The sequence below is a fragment of the Lissotriton vulgaris genome, chromosome 4_1 (genome assembly GCF_964263255.1).
Source record: "Lissotriton vulgaris chromosome 4_1, aLisVul1.2, whole genome shotgun sequence".
Lineage (NCBI taxonomy): Eukaryota > Metazoa > Chordata > Amphibia > Caudata > Salamandridae > Lissotriton > Lissotriton vulgaris.
The window spans coordinates 1601627634-1601642905 of record NC_141691.1 but is presented as its reverse complement, the minus strand read 5'-3'; the positions used below and the strand labels follow the sequence as shown (position 1 = coordinate 1601642905).

At 44.7% G+C, this 15272-nt stretch overlaps 1 protein-coding gene across 5 annotated transcripts in view; it reads right to left on the bottom strand.

The window, feature by feature from the left end:
• Positions 1 to 15272, bottom strand: part of SULF1 (sulfatase 1) — a 290367-nt gene that overhangs the window by 104839 nt on the left and 170256 nt on the right. For all 5 annotated transcript variants that reach the window (XM_086965850.1, XM_086965854.1, XM_086965853.1 and 2 more), the window contains exon 6: positions 3124 to 3293. In XM_086965850.1, the coding sequence (XP_086821976.1) occupies positions 3124 to 3293 (170 nt within the window). The remainder of the gene's footprint in view (positions 1 to 3123; positions 3294 to 15272) is intronic.

Sequence of the window (15272 nt, the reverse complement as noted above, 5' to 3'; positions counted from 1 at the left end):
AACATTTGTATACCACTTTTCTAATTCATAAACGTTCTAACATTCTGTGCCCCTGGGATTAAGAACCCAGCACCTTGGATGGGAGAGCACGAGAAGTGGCAGCTGGAAGGCGTTGGAGCAGCTGGCAAATCAGGCAATGGTCTGATCCGAGGGGTGGCTTCCCTCCCCTGCCCTGGACCCAGGCTGCTGATCCTGTCCTTACCTCTCAGGAGCCAGGCAGGGTCGGATTGGGATCACAATTTGGCCTGGGCACTGTCAAAACAAGCATTTGCAATGCAATAGGTCTAGCATTTACGCAAGTTTAGGCTATTGGCATTGTAAATGACAATGCCTTTTATTTATGTTTTGAAAACCAAAACATAAACAAAGGGCATTGTCATTTACAACGTCAATAGCTCAAACTGCATAAATGCGAGACCTATTACATTGCAAATGCTTGTTGACTCTAAGTGCACTACGTCCTGTCAAACAGGCCTCAGTGTCAATGCTCCGTCCCTTACAAAAAGGTATATATCTAATTGGCTCATCCACAATTTGTGTAAGTTAATCTACTCATAAGTCCCTAATATATGATACTAGGGGAACCGAGGACCTGTGAATTAAAATGTCCCTCATTGACTGCAGCAGTTATATGTGCCACAACAAGTGTGACAAAGCAAAGCATGGCTATCCAGGTTGCCATTGCTGGCAGGCAGATCATTCCCTAAATGATAACTGGACTTTCCCATTTAAAGTAATAGCAAAGCCAGAACCTTCCTTTTTAATATTTATAGGTCACCTCTCAGGTAGGGCTACTTTGCCCTAAAGAGAGAGCACATTATATTAAAAAGATGGACATATGGTCTAATAACTTACATGTCCTAGCAGTAAAAAGCCTCCATTCTTCTTTGTACTGTTAAAAGGCTAGTAGCCGCATTAGCGAGTACAGAGTTACACGCGGACGGCTCAACAGTGCTAACTTCTGAATGGAATTACTAAATATGGCACTTCAAGGTGTCATAGGAATCAGTGCATGAAACTCAACTTGTTGCTTAATTCGAATTTAATGTAAGGTTTGCACAAATGGCAACTTTAACAAGTTACCACTTTGTTGCCCAACGTTTTCAGTGACTGGTTACGATGCACACAAGTTGCTGTACTCGAGACATTTTGCCCTTTTGGAGAGATGTGTGAATGACTCTCAGGAAAGGATGTGCCAAGAGAATAGATGTGACCTCCTCCTGGCAGGATGACCAAACTAGGTGTGAGCTCAAAATATGAGCTTCAGAGGAGAAGTCGCCTTTCAAAAGCAAATGGCAGTCAAACCCGAGAGAGGCTGCTTTTTTGTGTTTTGAGATAGACTGGCTTCTTCGACAGAGAGGGAAAAGCTGTTGCCAAACTGATTTCTCTGTGGTCGTGTAGGCCCCAGGTAGCTAAATCTGTGGGATGGGCTAGGGAGCACCACACACCAAGAGAAGTGTTCTGCCATGTTGTAACTTGGGCAAGCAAAGACAGGACTGTGCCTATGGTGTCCTGCTCAAGGAAAAGCCATCCCTGAATCTCAGGCAGAGAAAGTGACTCCAAGAGTCAGTTGGCTAACTCCCTGTTACAGCCTCATGGCCATAAAACAGGAAAAGCGTGCTCCTCTGAGTTTCCAACCCCAAAAAGTCTGCTGTTGATGAAAGCCACGGTGCAGCTTGAGAGAAGAAGTTCCAACCCTCAAAAGTTGCACCCAAGTCTGCTGGTTCCGGGAGTGCAGTTTGGTCCCCAAGTAAGGAAGTTACTGCCAGTTAAAGCAAAACCGCTGGTTTCACAGTAACTGGAGAACAGTAGACCAGTGGCCACTGTTTGAGACTAGGCTTTACCTGGGCTTCAAGGGACATCGACTCCTGAGGCCAAATTCGAACCTTTGTGTTTGTGCATAAAGGAATGGCCACAGGAAGACCCGGACACCGACTCAGCATTCTTGAGCATCTTGAGAATCCTGAATCCCTTGCATCCGGACCACTTTATTGATTGCTATGGTAGTTCACCCATTGACCCTGGAACTAGGCTGAAGACTGTTTTAACTACAAGGTAACTGTTGATCTGGACCTTATGGGTGGATGCGTCGGACTTGGTCCTCACAAGAGTGCTATTATAGTCATTTTCAAATCACTAGTTGTGGCTAATCCTAAACTGTGAGTTGCAGTGGATTATAAGGGTTTCTTCGTATTCAACTGTTTTGGTACTACTTAATGCTCTACATATGTTTTGTTTATAAATCCTGTCTGCCCTGAGCCATAGGTACCCAGAACTGCGATAAGGTTTTTCAAACGAGCCTTGCTGGTCTTGTAATGGAATTGTGTCCTTATTGCACAGTGAGGCCGCACAACCAAGCCATAGAATAAACCACTTTCCTCACAACAGGTGACTAGGTACATCACAAGTTACCCATAATAAAATAATTATACACAGGTTTTTTTTACAGGGATTGCAGAATTGCATGTATAATATGGAGTATACAAAAGTCACTTTATATTATATTTAAAAAAGCGCACACGAAAACTTGTTTTCTGGGGAGTACAACATTGTAATGAAATTCTTCACTACTGCATATTTCCAGTGCCCCTGTGAATAGGGAACACTAATTAACAGAATTATTTCACTGCCACCGAGTATCACTTTGGATTTCGAGTATGAAATTGGGTTATTTACTAGTTTTGGTCCAGAAGAGAATCCAATCTTCCATGTTGACAGGCCACAGAAACCCAAACTATGACCATCACAAGACTGAGCACTGGACATGGGGGGTTAAAAGAAACTGATCTCTATCAGTGCAAAGAATATTAAAGCATGTCCTTGCCCAGGACGGAATCATACCCAACTTGGTGGCACAACCCTGACATAGATGTTTGAATGCCATTCCCTTTTCAGTGTAAGCACGTGATTGAACATTACGTGAAAGTGGCACCTACTACACCTGATTTTTTTTAAACTGCTGAATGGCACATTTCATTGTACAGTACAGATACGGTCAAAGATGCGTTGTTTTGAGGCAGCCGGTGGGATGAACAGCTAGAAGTCCCGATTCAGCGCTACGATAATATTTCCAATGCAAAAACGAAGGAAGCAGGGTTTAGCCAATATTTTGGTTTTACTTACATGTGCTGGGAAGCATTTGGGAAGAGCTCTGAGAACTGGGGCGCAGAATCCTCGGGGCCGTGGGGAGCAGCGTGGCTGATGACCATCATGATGGGTCGGTGGGGGTACATTTTCTTCGAAAGTTTGAAGTAGCTGATACTGTCATTTGTGATCAGGTCCGTGAAGTAGTCCTGCAACACAGGTGTATGGAAAGCTTAGGTTTATGGTAAACGGTAGTAATAGCAACTTGTTTTTACATAAAGCACTGTGTACTGGATTCTTCCTGACTCAAATGTTCATAAACAACAGATTTTACCATTATCCAGTACAATCGTGTTCACCTTACCTACCTTGGAAGTACAGAAGGCTAATTCGACCTTGCATGATTCAAACCTATGACTAACGCTCTCCATATTGGCCAGTGGTGAGCGTTTAACTCACTGAGCTACCCTGCTGGCTCAAGATATTTGGTATGAATCTTCAAATTATATTTTTTTCATGGGTTTATTCTATTCCCAGTTGTACACAAATATACAGTGCAGTACAAGAAGCTTAAAACAGCTTATGGGTTTCTGTTGAGGCAGAATTCGAAGAATTCGCTTACTTTTGTTTTCAAGAGCAGATCAAACTATCAGATCGTTTGTGCTGTGTTCACTAGACAAAATAATCCCCCCCCCCCCCCCCCCCCCCCCCCCGCCCTCAAGAGCTGCAAAGGGAGCATCTGCACTGCGTTCATCTTTCAGGCATAGTACTAAGTAAAATTAACCTGTATTTTCAACACAAGAAGACTTTATTATAGCAAAAATTATGCCTCTCAGTGGGCGCACAAACCTAGGACTACTGAGGTCTTTTCTGACCTTCTGTACTAGCATAAAGCTATTTCATCTGTAAACCAGTGTGGACGTACCAACAAGCAAAGGGAAGCTACCACCCAAACAATGTCCATGGGTAAGTGTTTAGAAACCGTACTTGACATGTTTCACCCTCCTCGAACCAGCTCAGAGGCAAAAGGTATGCATTTTATACACTGGCATCCTATAGGCAAGAAGCATGCAGAGGAGGTAGCGGGAGACCCTGTCAGTACAGGTAATGAAGTGGATCCTCAAAAACGACACCTCACATGACTAATAATACAACTATTCATAAGGTAACAGAAATGTTTTCACATATGTACTTAAACCTTCACTATTCCCCTATGATGCACAAACCTCTTCTCAAGGGGTGGTAATGGTAACTTCATCCTGAATCAAAACCTCCATACTGTTTTTGAAGCAGATTCCTGCACCATCACATTAACTCGAATGACAACGAGAAATCCTCAGAATAAAAGATTTGTAGCATCCCTAGAAAGGCTTCGGAATAGACTCAATAGACTTCTTTCACCGTAAGATCGCCGACATGCACGACAGCTTCAGCGCCACAACAGCCCCGACGACCACCGCCCACACAAACACCACCTGCACCAACCACCTGCTATCCTGGACCAACACCAATGACGAGGACACCAGCGAGATCATGCACACCATCCACTCCGGATCACCGTTAGACCCATGCCCTCACCAGATCTTCAACAAGACATCACACCCCATCTCCGGAAAATAATCAACATCTCCTTCAAGACAGCAACCTTCCCGAAAAGCTGGAAGCACGCCGAAACCAACGCTTTACTCAAGAAACCTAAGGCAGTCCCCAAGGACCTCAAGAACTTCTGACCCATATCCCTGTTCCCAGTGAAGGTCACCGAGAAAATCGTCAACAAACAACTGACGCTCTACCTTGAGAACAGCATCCTCGACCCGTTCCAGTCCGTGTTCCGCAGCAACCACAGCACCGAAACCGCCCTCATTGCCGCCACCGACATCAGAACCCTGCTTGACAACGGAGAAACAGCTACCCTCATCCTCCTAGACCTATCAGCCGCCTTCGACGCAGTCTGCCACCACACACTACATACACGCCTACACAACGCCAGAATCCAAGGGAAGACCCTGGACTGGACCACATCCTTCCTCTCCGGCAGAACACAGAGTGTCCGCCACCCCCTTCCGCTCCAACACCACCGAGATCATCTGTGGCATACCCCAGGGCTCTTCCCTCAGCCTGACTCTGTTTAACATCTACATGGCACCCATCGCCCGCGTCACCCGACAGCACGACCTCAACATCATCTCCTATGCTGATGACACCCAGCTGATCCTCTCCCTCACCAAAGACCCTAACACCTCCAAAACAAACTTCCACGACGGAATGAAGGCCATCGCCGAATGGATGAAGATCAGCCGACTGAAGCTGAACTTGGACAAGATGGAAGTCCTCATCCTCGGCTCCACCCCCTCAGCCAAGGACAACTCCTGGTGGCCAACAACGCTAGGAACATCTCCAACACCCACAAACCACGCACGCAACCTAGGGGTTATCCTCGACCCCACTCTCTCCATGACTAAGCAGGTCAACACAGTCTCCTCATCCTGTTTCAACACCCTCCGAATGCTCCGCAGGATCTTCAAGTGGATTCCCACCGAAACGAGAAAAACAGTCACCCAGGCCCTCGTCACTAGCAGGCTGGATTACGGAAACGCCCTTTATGCAGGAACATCGGCCAAACTCCTGAGATGACTGCAACGCATCCAGAATGCCTCGGCACATCTGATCCTCGACATCCCCCGCCGCTGCCACATCACACCCCACCTCCGAGACCTGCACTGGCTCCCCGTCAACAAGAGGGTAACATTCAAGCTACTCATCTACGCACACAAAGCTCTCCACAACACCGGCCCAGCATACCTCAACAGACGACTCCGATTCTACACCCCCACTCGCCAGCTCCGCTCTGCCGGCCTCGCCCTCGCCACAGTCCCCCGCATCTGAAGAGCGACTGCAGGCGGCAGATCCTTCTCCCACCTCTCCACCAAGACCTGGAACACCCTCCCCACCAACCTACGGCAGACCTAAGACCTACTGGCCTTCAGAAGACTCCTCAAAACCTGGCTCTTCGATCAATAGCAGCACTCCCCTCCCCCAGCGCCTTGAGACCGTCACGGTTATGTAGTGCGCTTTGCAAGTACCTTGATTGATTGATTGAATAGCAAGGAGGATAAAACGCACAGGTGGGATTTCGAGAGGGCGATCATCTGTGCCCATTATTTGAGAACCCTCTGTTCAATAACTGTTTCAATGCTCATAGGGCTAAAATACGAGGGTAAAGAGACCCTTTCAGTTTCCAGAGGCTCAACCTATGTCACTATTTATGAGTCCCCAATGGTACTCCTATCCTAGTTTTACAATACATAGCGGAAAAATATCCGTTGCTGTCATCTACTGCACTTTTCCTTGAATTATGCGGAATGTTGGAGCCAAGGTATTCTCCTTTGTAGGCGATTTCTTTGCATCCCTGGAATGTAGAGGACGATCCTAATAAACATGTGTATGTATTTGTGTGGGTGTGTGTCTGCATGAGCGCACTGCTGTCTTTGTGTATAACACTTGTGCCTTATTTTGTTGTGCGGAGCTTATGCGACAACTGTTGATGTGTCCCCTTTCTGTGACCAGGCTGCTTGCAGCAGGTTTTGGGCTATGCCATAGAGCTCTCGTCAGTAGTGGTGGGGGCGGGTGTTTTGAGGCTGGCCCGCCAGCCCTTGCAAGTATGCAGAAATGATGCACGTGTGTGCTATTGATAGGTTTACTATTGATCTGTTTTGTTTGTATTTGGTGCCTTTGTATTATTTTAATTTATTCACACTGATTTTCTGCATTTTTTACATTTAGGGGCATGGGTCTTCGTAAATGGTGTACTGTGGATTTTCTATCCAATAAGTGACAATTGTGCATGTGAAGCAGCATTTTCTCAATTTATATGGGTTTCTTATGCAAAGTTGGAATTTACAACAGTTTCCGTAAAGAGAACTAGAGTTGATGACCAAAAAGGTGAGAGAAAGACCTCCTCATGCCACAAGGTGAAATGTTCTGCAGGAGGACGCGCTGCAGTAGACAGGTAAAAATGTTAAGCTAGTAGCCTCAAGAACATGCAAAGGTATAGGGATACACACCTACTTTTACAGAAGTTAATTCTAACCTTTTACCTTGGTTTATGCTGAGATTCCTACATAATTGCATTTCATGGATTTGTCTGTGTAAACTGACATGCCTTGAAATTACATGCTTACATTACAAAAGTAATGTTTCTAACAGAGTGCGAAAGGCTCAAAATGGGAAACGGTCTACATCTATATACGGTGAATTTCCCACAGTATTTTATTCACTTTGTTGGAACGGTAGTAGTTGAAATGAAAGATCTAATTTGAGCTATATGAACTCCCAGTCCAGGTACAAAGTGTGCAGGATGAAAGAGGCAATGGATTAAAGCATCAATAAAAAAAGATTCAAAATATAAATGAAAGCACCTGCCCTCTCTGAACAATCACTTGAGGCCTGGGGGTCCCGTGCAAGGTTCATTGAAGGATTTCAGAGGCCATGCGAGCAATTGCAAGGACTTCCAGGCATGACTAATCACATGCTGGGGATTCAGGGCCAGTAACAGCTGCAAAAACAGTGCCTAAGGGATAGTCGTTCTGCAATGGCTTTGTTAGGACAAGCCAAGCAGCTGTGACCTTCATTCCTCAAGCATGGACTTCCTGAGTGTATCTGGACGTTGCACCTTTCTTCTCTGCTCACATAATTCGCTGCTGCAGGGTCAAGGTACCCTTTTCCACAGCTATGTTATAGTTGACTTTTTCCAGATACCAATTTTCAACTCTCTCGCAAAAGACTTAAAATTATAACTAGTTAAAAAAAATTCCTTTTATGTTTCCAAGATTCGTAGCTCGAATATTTTTGCACGGATGCTAATCACTTTGGCATACAATTCAATCATTTAGGAAATTATGAATACTATAGGTACTCGTGAGCACATGTAGTTACATTTCCTAGCAGAGTAGACTTGACATAGAAGTGCAATTGATTGGACTCAAACATACATTTATACAGGGTCCTGTTCAAAGCCTTGAAGATGGTCATACTTCGAAGTTACATATATGTACACTAACAACGCACCCACTTATCACTGAGGAAATGTATAGGTGCAGTGTGAGACGACCTGAATTATCTTAGTCTGCTAACTCAAAGCACACCTCACTGAAAAAAATCGGAGTTAAATTGCCTTTCAGAATTATTAGTGATCTAGGAAATCCCTTACACTCAAAACAAATAGGGTTTCTAAAGTGCATGGACAGGACAGTAAATGCTTTGCCGCTTGCTTAGTTAAACTTTTTGGACTGTAGTAATGGTGTAAGACAGAAGCATAATATGCTATGGGAACAATATATAAATATTTTTTCTATAATGAGCTATGTGACATGAAGCCAGTGTAGAGGGGAGCAATGATCCCTTCCATTCCTTTCCTGCAGCAGGTGACCTGCTCACCACTTTTTAAAGGTCTTACAGGAAGATAGAAGCATTTTTAGGAGTTCTACTTTTAGAAGACCAACGCATTGACACCAACATTATGAGGAACTACGGCAAAAACTGTCTGAAGGTTGAAAAAAAAACGACTGAGGCAAGGTGCAGGGTGAGAGGATCATGGGAGTAAAACGAAGCGGACAGAAAAGGGCCTGCCAAATGTAGCAGTGGTATATTCGCAGTTCCCGTAATCTGCATACGTGGCTAGAATGTGGCACAAAAATGTAAGACATTTGCACAGCTGCCTTGACTCAACTTCAGTGAGTGTAGTAAACAACTGGTAAATGTTACAGGTTTTTTTTTAAAACTCAAAATTATTTATTTATTCATTAAAAGGGCCTTTCCCACAGCTTTGTAAATAGAACACAGGCCTGAGGAAGCCATGCTTAAAGAAATAGAAAGATGAATAATTCACACTTCTAAGGGTGAGCTCAAAAACTAGAGGGAACAGAAAATGGTAGGCAAATAGTCGAAAATTGACTTCAAACTGTAATACAATGTATAATGTAATATTTGTTACATACATGCAAAACAGTCAAGCTGGTTCTCCCTTATTAACACCTTAGCTGCTATGGAACATCCAGCTCCAGTGCTGAACGTTCCATTGCGCAGGTGCAGTTGGAACGTCCAACGGCAGCACTCCCGAGGTAGTGGTGCCGTCGGCCGCTGGACAGGCGCAGCGCTTAAGGGGTTAAATACTTGTACTTCTGTATATGAACTGGGGCACTTTATCTGCCATATTGAAAATAGAACTCAGTGAAAAATATGAAGCTCTTCAGGGTGATAGAAGTGAAACTACATTACTCCATAACTGGATGGACATCAATTAGATTCCCTTGACAGTGAAGCACATTACAAAACAAGCATTGGAAATGCAATAGGTCTCGCAGCATTAGAGTTAGTGCTTTTAGAATTGTTTATGGGTTTTTTTGTAAATCTTTAGCATTTTTGTTTTCTGTAGCCAATGCTAAAGAATTAAAAAAAAAAAGCCATAAACATTTCTAAAAGCTCTAACTCAAATGCTCCGAGACCTATTGCACTGTGTGAGGGTGAGGGGTTGTGGGTGAGTGAGGGTGAGTGAGGGTGAGGGTGGGTGAGGGTGAGTGAGGGGTTGAGGGTGAGTGAGGGTGAGGGGTTGAGGGTGAGTGAGAGTGAGGGTGAGTGAGGGTGAGTGAGGGTGAGTGAGGGTGAGTGAGGGTGAGTGAGAGTGAGGGTGAGTGAGGGTGAGTGAGGGTGAGGGTGAGTGAGGGTGAGTGAGGGTGAGGGTGGGTGAGGGTGAGTGAGGGTGAGTGAGGGTGAGGGGTTGATGTTGAGGGGTTGAGGGTGAGTGAGGGTGAGTGAGGGGTTGAGGGTGAGTGAGGGTGAGGGTGAGTTAGGGTGAGGGGTTGAGGGTGGGTGAGGGGTTGAGGGTGAGTGAGGATGAGTGAGAGTGAGGGTGAGTGAGGGGTTGAGGGTGAGTGAGGGTGAGTGAGAGTGAGGGTGAGGGGTTGAGGGTGAGTGAGGGTGAGGGTGAGTGAGGGGTTGAGGGTGAGGGGTTGAGGGTAAGTTAAAGTTTGTTTAAAGCCCTATATGCTTGCAAGCTCGATGCGCATGCGAATCGAATAGCTCGACCTAAAAAACTCTTAAATATCAATATAGATGCACAGATAGAAACACTAACGTGCAAGCACAGAAATATAGAAACATGCATGCACAGACAGACATGCACACATCTGGAAACACAGTCACCTGCAGCCACATACATTGATAGATGCAACCACACAAGCATACATATACACTCTCAGGCACACATACGCTTGCAAGCAGGAGCACATACAAACACAGACACACACATGCACATAGAAATGCATATAGCAAGCATGCATATACATATGCAGCACTACCAAGAGCAGAAACATTTACACACACGCATGCAGATATATAAGCACACACACAAACACAGGGACTCCTACATACCTATGCAAATGTGTACACTCAGACACACATGCACGCGCACTTATACACGCACACACTCTTGTATCTCTTGTCTCACCCCTGTGAGGTGGCTTCAATGAAATATTAATGTTACACCTTTGAAAAATGCAAGCATTTGAAGTGCTCGGGCGGGTGGAAGCAATTTTGTTGTAGAAGTGCTGTGGGAGGCGGGTGCAAGTAAGGACAGGGAGGGCAGAAGATGCCCTTGTAGAACATGCACTTTAATGGAGCATGACAACAATAAAAAATGTCAATTACTTAATGAGCCTGCAGTGAAGCAACATGTCCATTTTTTCCATTGCGTCACATATTTTGTATGAGCACTAAACTCACGTAACAGCGGGCGCTACACCATTGTGCGGTTGGTTAAAGTATGGTCGGGGTGAGGATGGCGAAGATGGTGGCTGGGCTGAGGGTAGAGTGCAGTGACCAGGATTTTTAGAAGGCTGCGAGTGTTACAGGACCCTCTAGAGGGGTTTCCTATTTCCTGAACCACAGCTGTGAAGGTTCAGAAGACCCCTGCCGTTCACTGCTTTGCAATGGGAGGTTTAAAGCGTCCAGATTTGAAGAAACAAGAGATTTTAAGGACACAGAGCGAGATGGGGCAACATGAGTGGATGGGTAAAGAGAGAGAGCAAGAGAGCAAGGGGGAGAGAGATGAAGACAGAAGTGATTAGGTAAGGTGAGAGAGAAGGAGCAATCCGGCACACACAGACGGGCACACACACACAAAGGCACACTCACATAACACAAAAATACACACTGACTGAAAGCAATAATACACGTGCTCACATACAGAATGCAATAAATGCGTACATACAAAGAGACGCACATGTGCAGAATGTTTTCTAAAGGTGAGAAAGGCATACACACGAAGGGGGTGAAGTGGAAGTGGCGAAAGACGCCCTAGAAAGCCAGCCCATTGTATACCTTGGAAGCTATTATCTTTTTGCAGGCATTGCAAGAGCGACTCTGGGAAGCAGGTCACAATGTGAGGGAAGCAGGGGGGGGGGGAGCAGAGCAAGAGGGGTCGGGCAGTGAGCGGAGGGGAGGTATGGATAGCTGAGTAATGAAGATCGAGCGTTGCTGGGACTCATAACTAAACTAAGAAGTTCCCACAAGAATAGAAAGCACATTTGATATAATATTGATTCCGGAGACCAGGGCCCAACTCAGTATCCCACACATTTGTTATGCAGAATTCAGATAGCCGGCCGATGAAAGCCTGAACATGCCTGCCATACTGGGGGTTGTCTGCCGGGCCGCGGGATACGGGGCAGACCTGTCTTGACTGCGATTGAATGCCGAGGATCCCGCTCCGAACCGGATTTGAAGACGAGCCTGCGGTGGACTGGCTCTGCGGCCTGAGCACCTCTGTGGTGGTGCGTTGAGACCCGGGGCGCGCTTGTAGCCCCGGTGAGAGGCCCAGGGAAGCAGGAGGTCCCGACTGGTGCCTGGAGACATGGAGCGTTGAATAACAAGACGGACGGACGGAAGAGAGGGGAGGGGGGAGGAGAAATGCGACACGGAGGGAAGGGGAGGGGGCGGAGCGGGGAGGGGGCGGAGAGGGGAGAGGTGCGACACGGCAGGATGTGACCGTTGCGGCGGTGTTACGCGGAAGGGCGTTAGACGGAAGGAAGAGAGGGGAGGGGGAGGAGAAATGCGACACGGCGGGAGGGGGCGGAGCGGGTAAACAAAGACGGACGTGCACGCGCACGCGCTTTTAAGGTCAATGCGCATAAGCTCAATGCGCATGCGCATTGACCTTAAAAGTCACGGGCACTGCAAGGAATCGCCACGATTCCTTGCAGTGTAGATAAAGAGTGGATAACTCGCAATAGTCTCGCTTGCTCGATGCGCATGCGCATCGACAGGCGAGACCTAAAAAACGAATTCCAACAGGCTCAAATTACAAAAGACTAACCAATTTAAAGCACATATTGAACTTAAAGCACATATTGAACTAAGCAAATACAATCAGGTCTCAAGATTCTATAACACTTAATTTGATTGATAAATATTCTGTTAATGGAATTTGTATAGAACCTCTACAATTTATGTCACCATTGCCTTGATCTGGCCATCCTTTGTATACTTCTGGTCATCTCATCAATAAGATGTGTGTGCTAATGTTGAAGTAAAATGAGTTTCATTTCAAAAGGATAATTTTCTTTGAAGCAATTTTGCCTTTTCTGCATTGTTACCCCAGATGTTTCGCCTTTTTCTGAACCATGCTAATCAGTGTTAGCATGTGCTTTTGCCCCAAAACAGTATTGTTAATATGGTTTTCACCCAACTGGTCTATTTATCGGTCTGGTCATGCCATGAATATTAAATATGAGGACTGCAGTGTGTATTTATACCACCCACTATAGGACAAACGTATATGTCTGCAAAAAGCACCACTATGTTCTGGATGGGTTGCAATTTAGATGCCCTGCAGTGACATGGTAGGGAAAAGTGCATTTGCCATGTAACATTGGCCTATGTTTATATATTCATAAGTGATGGTGTGAATTTTATCATTTTGCAAATTAAACGCAGTTAGCTGAGAAGTGCAAAATGTAATGCTAAATAGCACGTATATAATAAATAAAAATTTGTAGGTGGTTACTTAAGCACTGCAAGGTCACAATTTAAATAACATAATGTACTGGCGTAAGACAGCTTGATTACTTATGCCATATGAAATGTTGATATTACACGTTAGGGTTAAGATGCCTGTTTTTGCATTTAACTGTTGTCTTGCACAAGATGTTTCCATTGCAGATGCTGTAACTTTCCAGAAGCCTTGTGTTGGCTAGTGAATAGGCATTTGCTATCTATTAGACAACTGATAATGAGATTCTCACTGGGAGGAATGTAGAAATGAAGGAGATCCAGAAGAGGTAGGTGGTCCACAATTCTTTATTTTAGTAGGATGGTACAGCGACACAGGAGATAGCTTCCTCCGCTCCCACCAGCTACCGTTCTACTAACGTATCCACCGACCAGACATTCAACCACAAACATTCCACATACCCTATACATTCTACATGCCTCACGCTCGCACGCTCACACAACACTCACAAGGCAATACCACAAGGAGGAGATGGCAGGAAATGCGACTCATGGCAAAAACTGCCTGAAACACAAGATGTGCCTAGTGTATCAGTCAAAGGACTACAAATATGTGCTTCATTGTGAAGATGAGTGAAACTAGAGACTTACCTGCTCTAAGAGTTTGCGGAGGATTCATAGGTTGTTGAATATGGTGCTACCAATAAAGTGTGGCATATTTATAGCAGTGTGTGTTTCTTAGTTTGGTGGCAGAGCAGATCCTTCAAGAGAGACCCCTCTGAGCCATTCCCTTTTAGGTACGCCTGCTCCTTTACAATTGTGAATTTTTCCCAGCTTTTCCCAATTTCTATTGCGTAAGTGCTAAGGCTTCATGCCTGTGCATTTCTCTTCCTCTCATCAGAACCTTTGCTTTGGGGTTTTGGAACTGGCACCTTACCTTGGTCATTGAAGACACTGACCTCAAATGCATAAACCTCTATTTATTTAAATTAGGAATTTCCTGATGGAACGCACTTGCTGTATTTTCTCTATTTTATTTGTAATCCTTACTAAGGTGGAATTTTATGTTGTTGTGAAATATCGACTAATGTATTATTTTAATTTTTCATTGCATATGACTAAATATTGATGTTTACTCATTAAATAAATTGATTTGAATTAATCGGTTAATAAAACCCTTTTAACTCACATTATCTCTCTTTATTGATTCATGTGAAGCCCCAATGGGACTGCACTAATAATGGTGTTTGAAGTAAATGATTCCGCCTTCTCAATTCTCATTGTCAACAAAATAAGGTCCATACGACCAATGGCGAGGGCTATTTAATGATTATACTCGAAGAATGAGATACAAGAATCCCCCACTCCGGCAAGTGATAGCATAGGATGGCTAATGTCACAGGAGAAAAGGAGCAAATTTAAAATAAATTGCCCAAGTTTTGAATTTCTCATGTCCCTAAGATTCATAGCTTGAACTTAATGACTGAAGGAGTTTGCAGTTCCAAAGGCATTTTGCAGTGATGGTGGTGTGAGTATCAATAGGGTTGTGCATCGTAATTGTGTATGTTGAGCTTACGTTATTGTGTTGAAGTTATGTGTCTTGCGTGCTGGTAATGTCTGTGGTTTAGTTACGAAAATTTGCATACACTTTTGATGCTGAGCAGTTGAAGTTGTTATCAGTACAAGATCCAGGGATAAATAAGAGACATTGTGGTATTACTCGTCTGCTAAGGTTTTGTGGTGTCGGCTCGTGCGGTGCCATCAACCGCACAATTGAGATAGGGACCAGAACAAATTATTCTGACTGTACTAATAGTAAATGGTGTTAGTGGAACCTACTGCGCTAAGGGGAAAGTATATCATTCAGGGTGATTTCCCGCTGGTAGAGATTTTATTTGTGTATGCGGAAGTTGGAATGTGATATTGCTGATTGTTTCTTGAATGAGCAAACTACTTTGAATTCTTTAGTGGAAGAGTTGTTTATTATACTCGCTTAAAATTGTGAAATTTAGTGTACAAAAAGCTTGCAAAGGAAGGTGTATCACTGACATGTAGTGAGAATGGTATCAGAGAGTACTGTGCAGGGATAGGTCAATCGGTGCGCAGTGTCACTATGTGATTGATTGGTGAGGCAGCAGGTGTAATATTGTGATTGGTTTACAAAGGAAGGACTGCATTGTGAC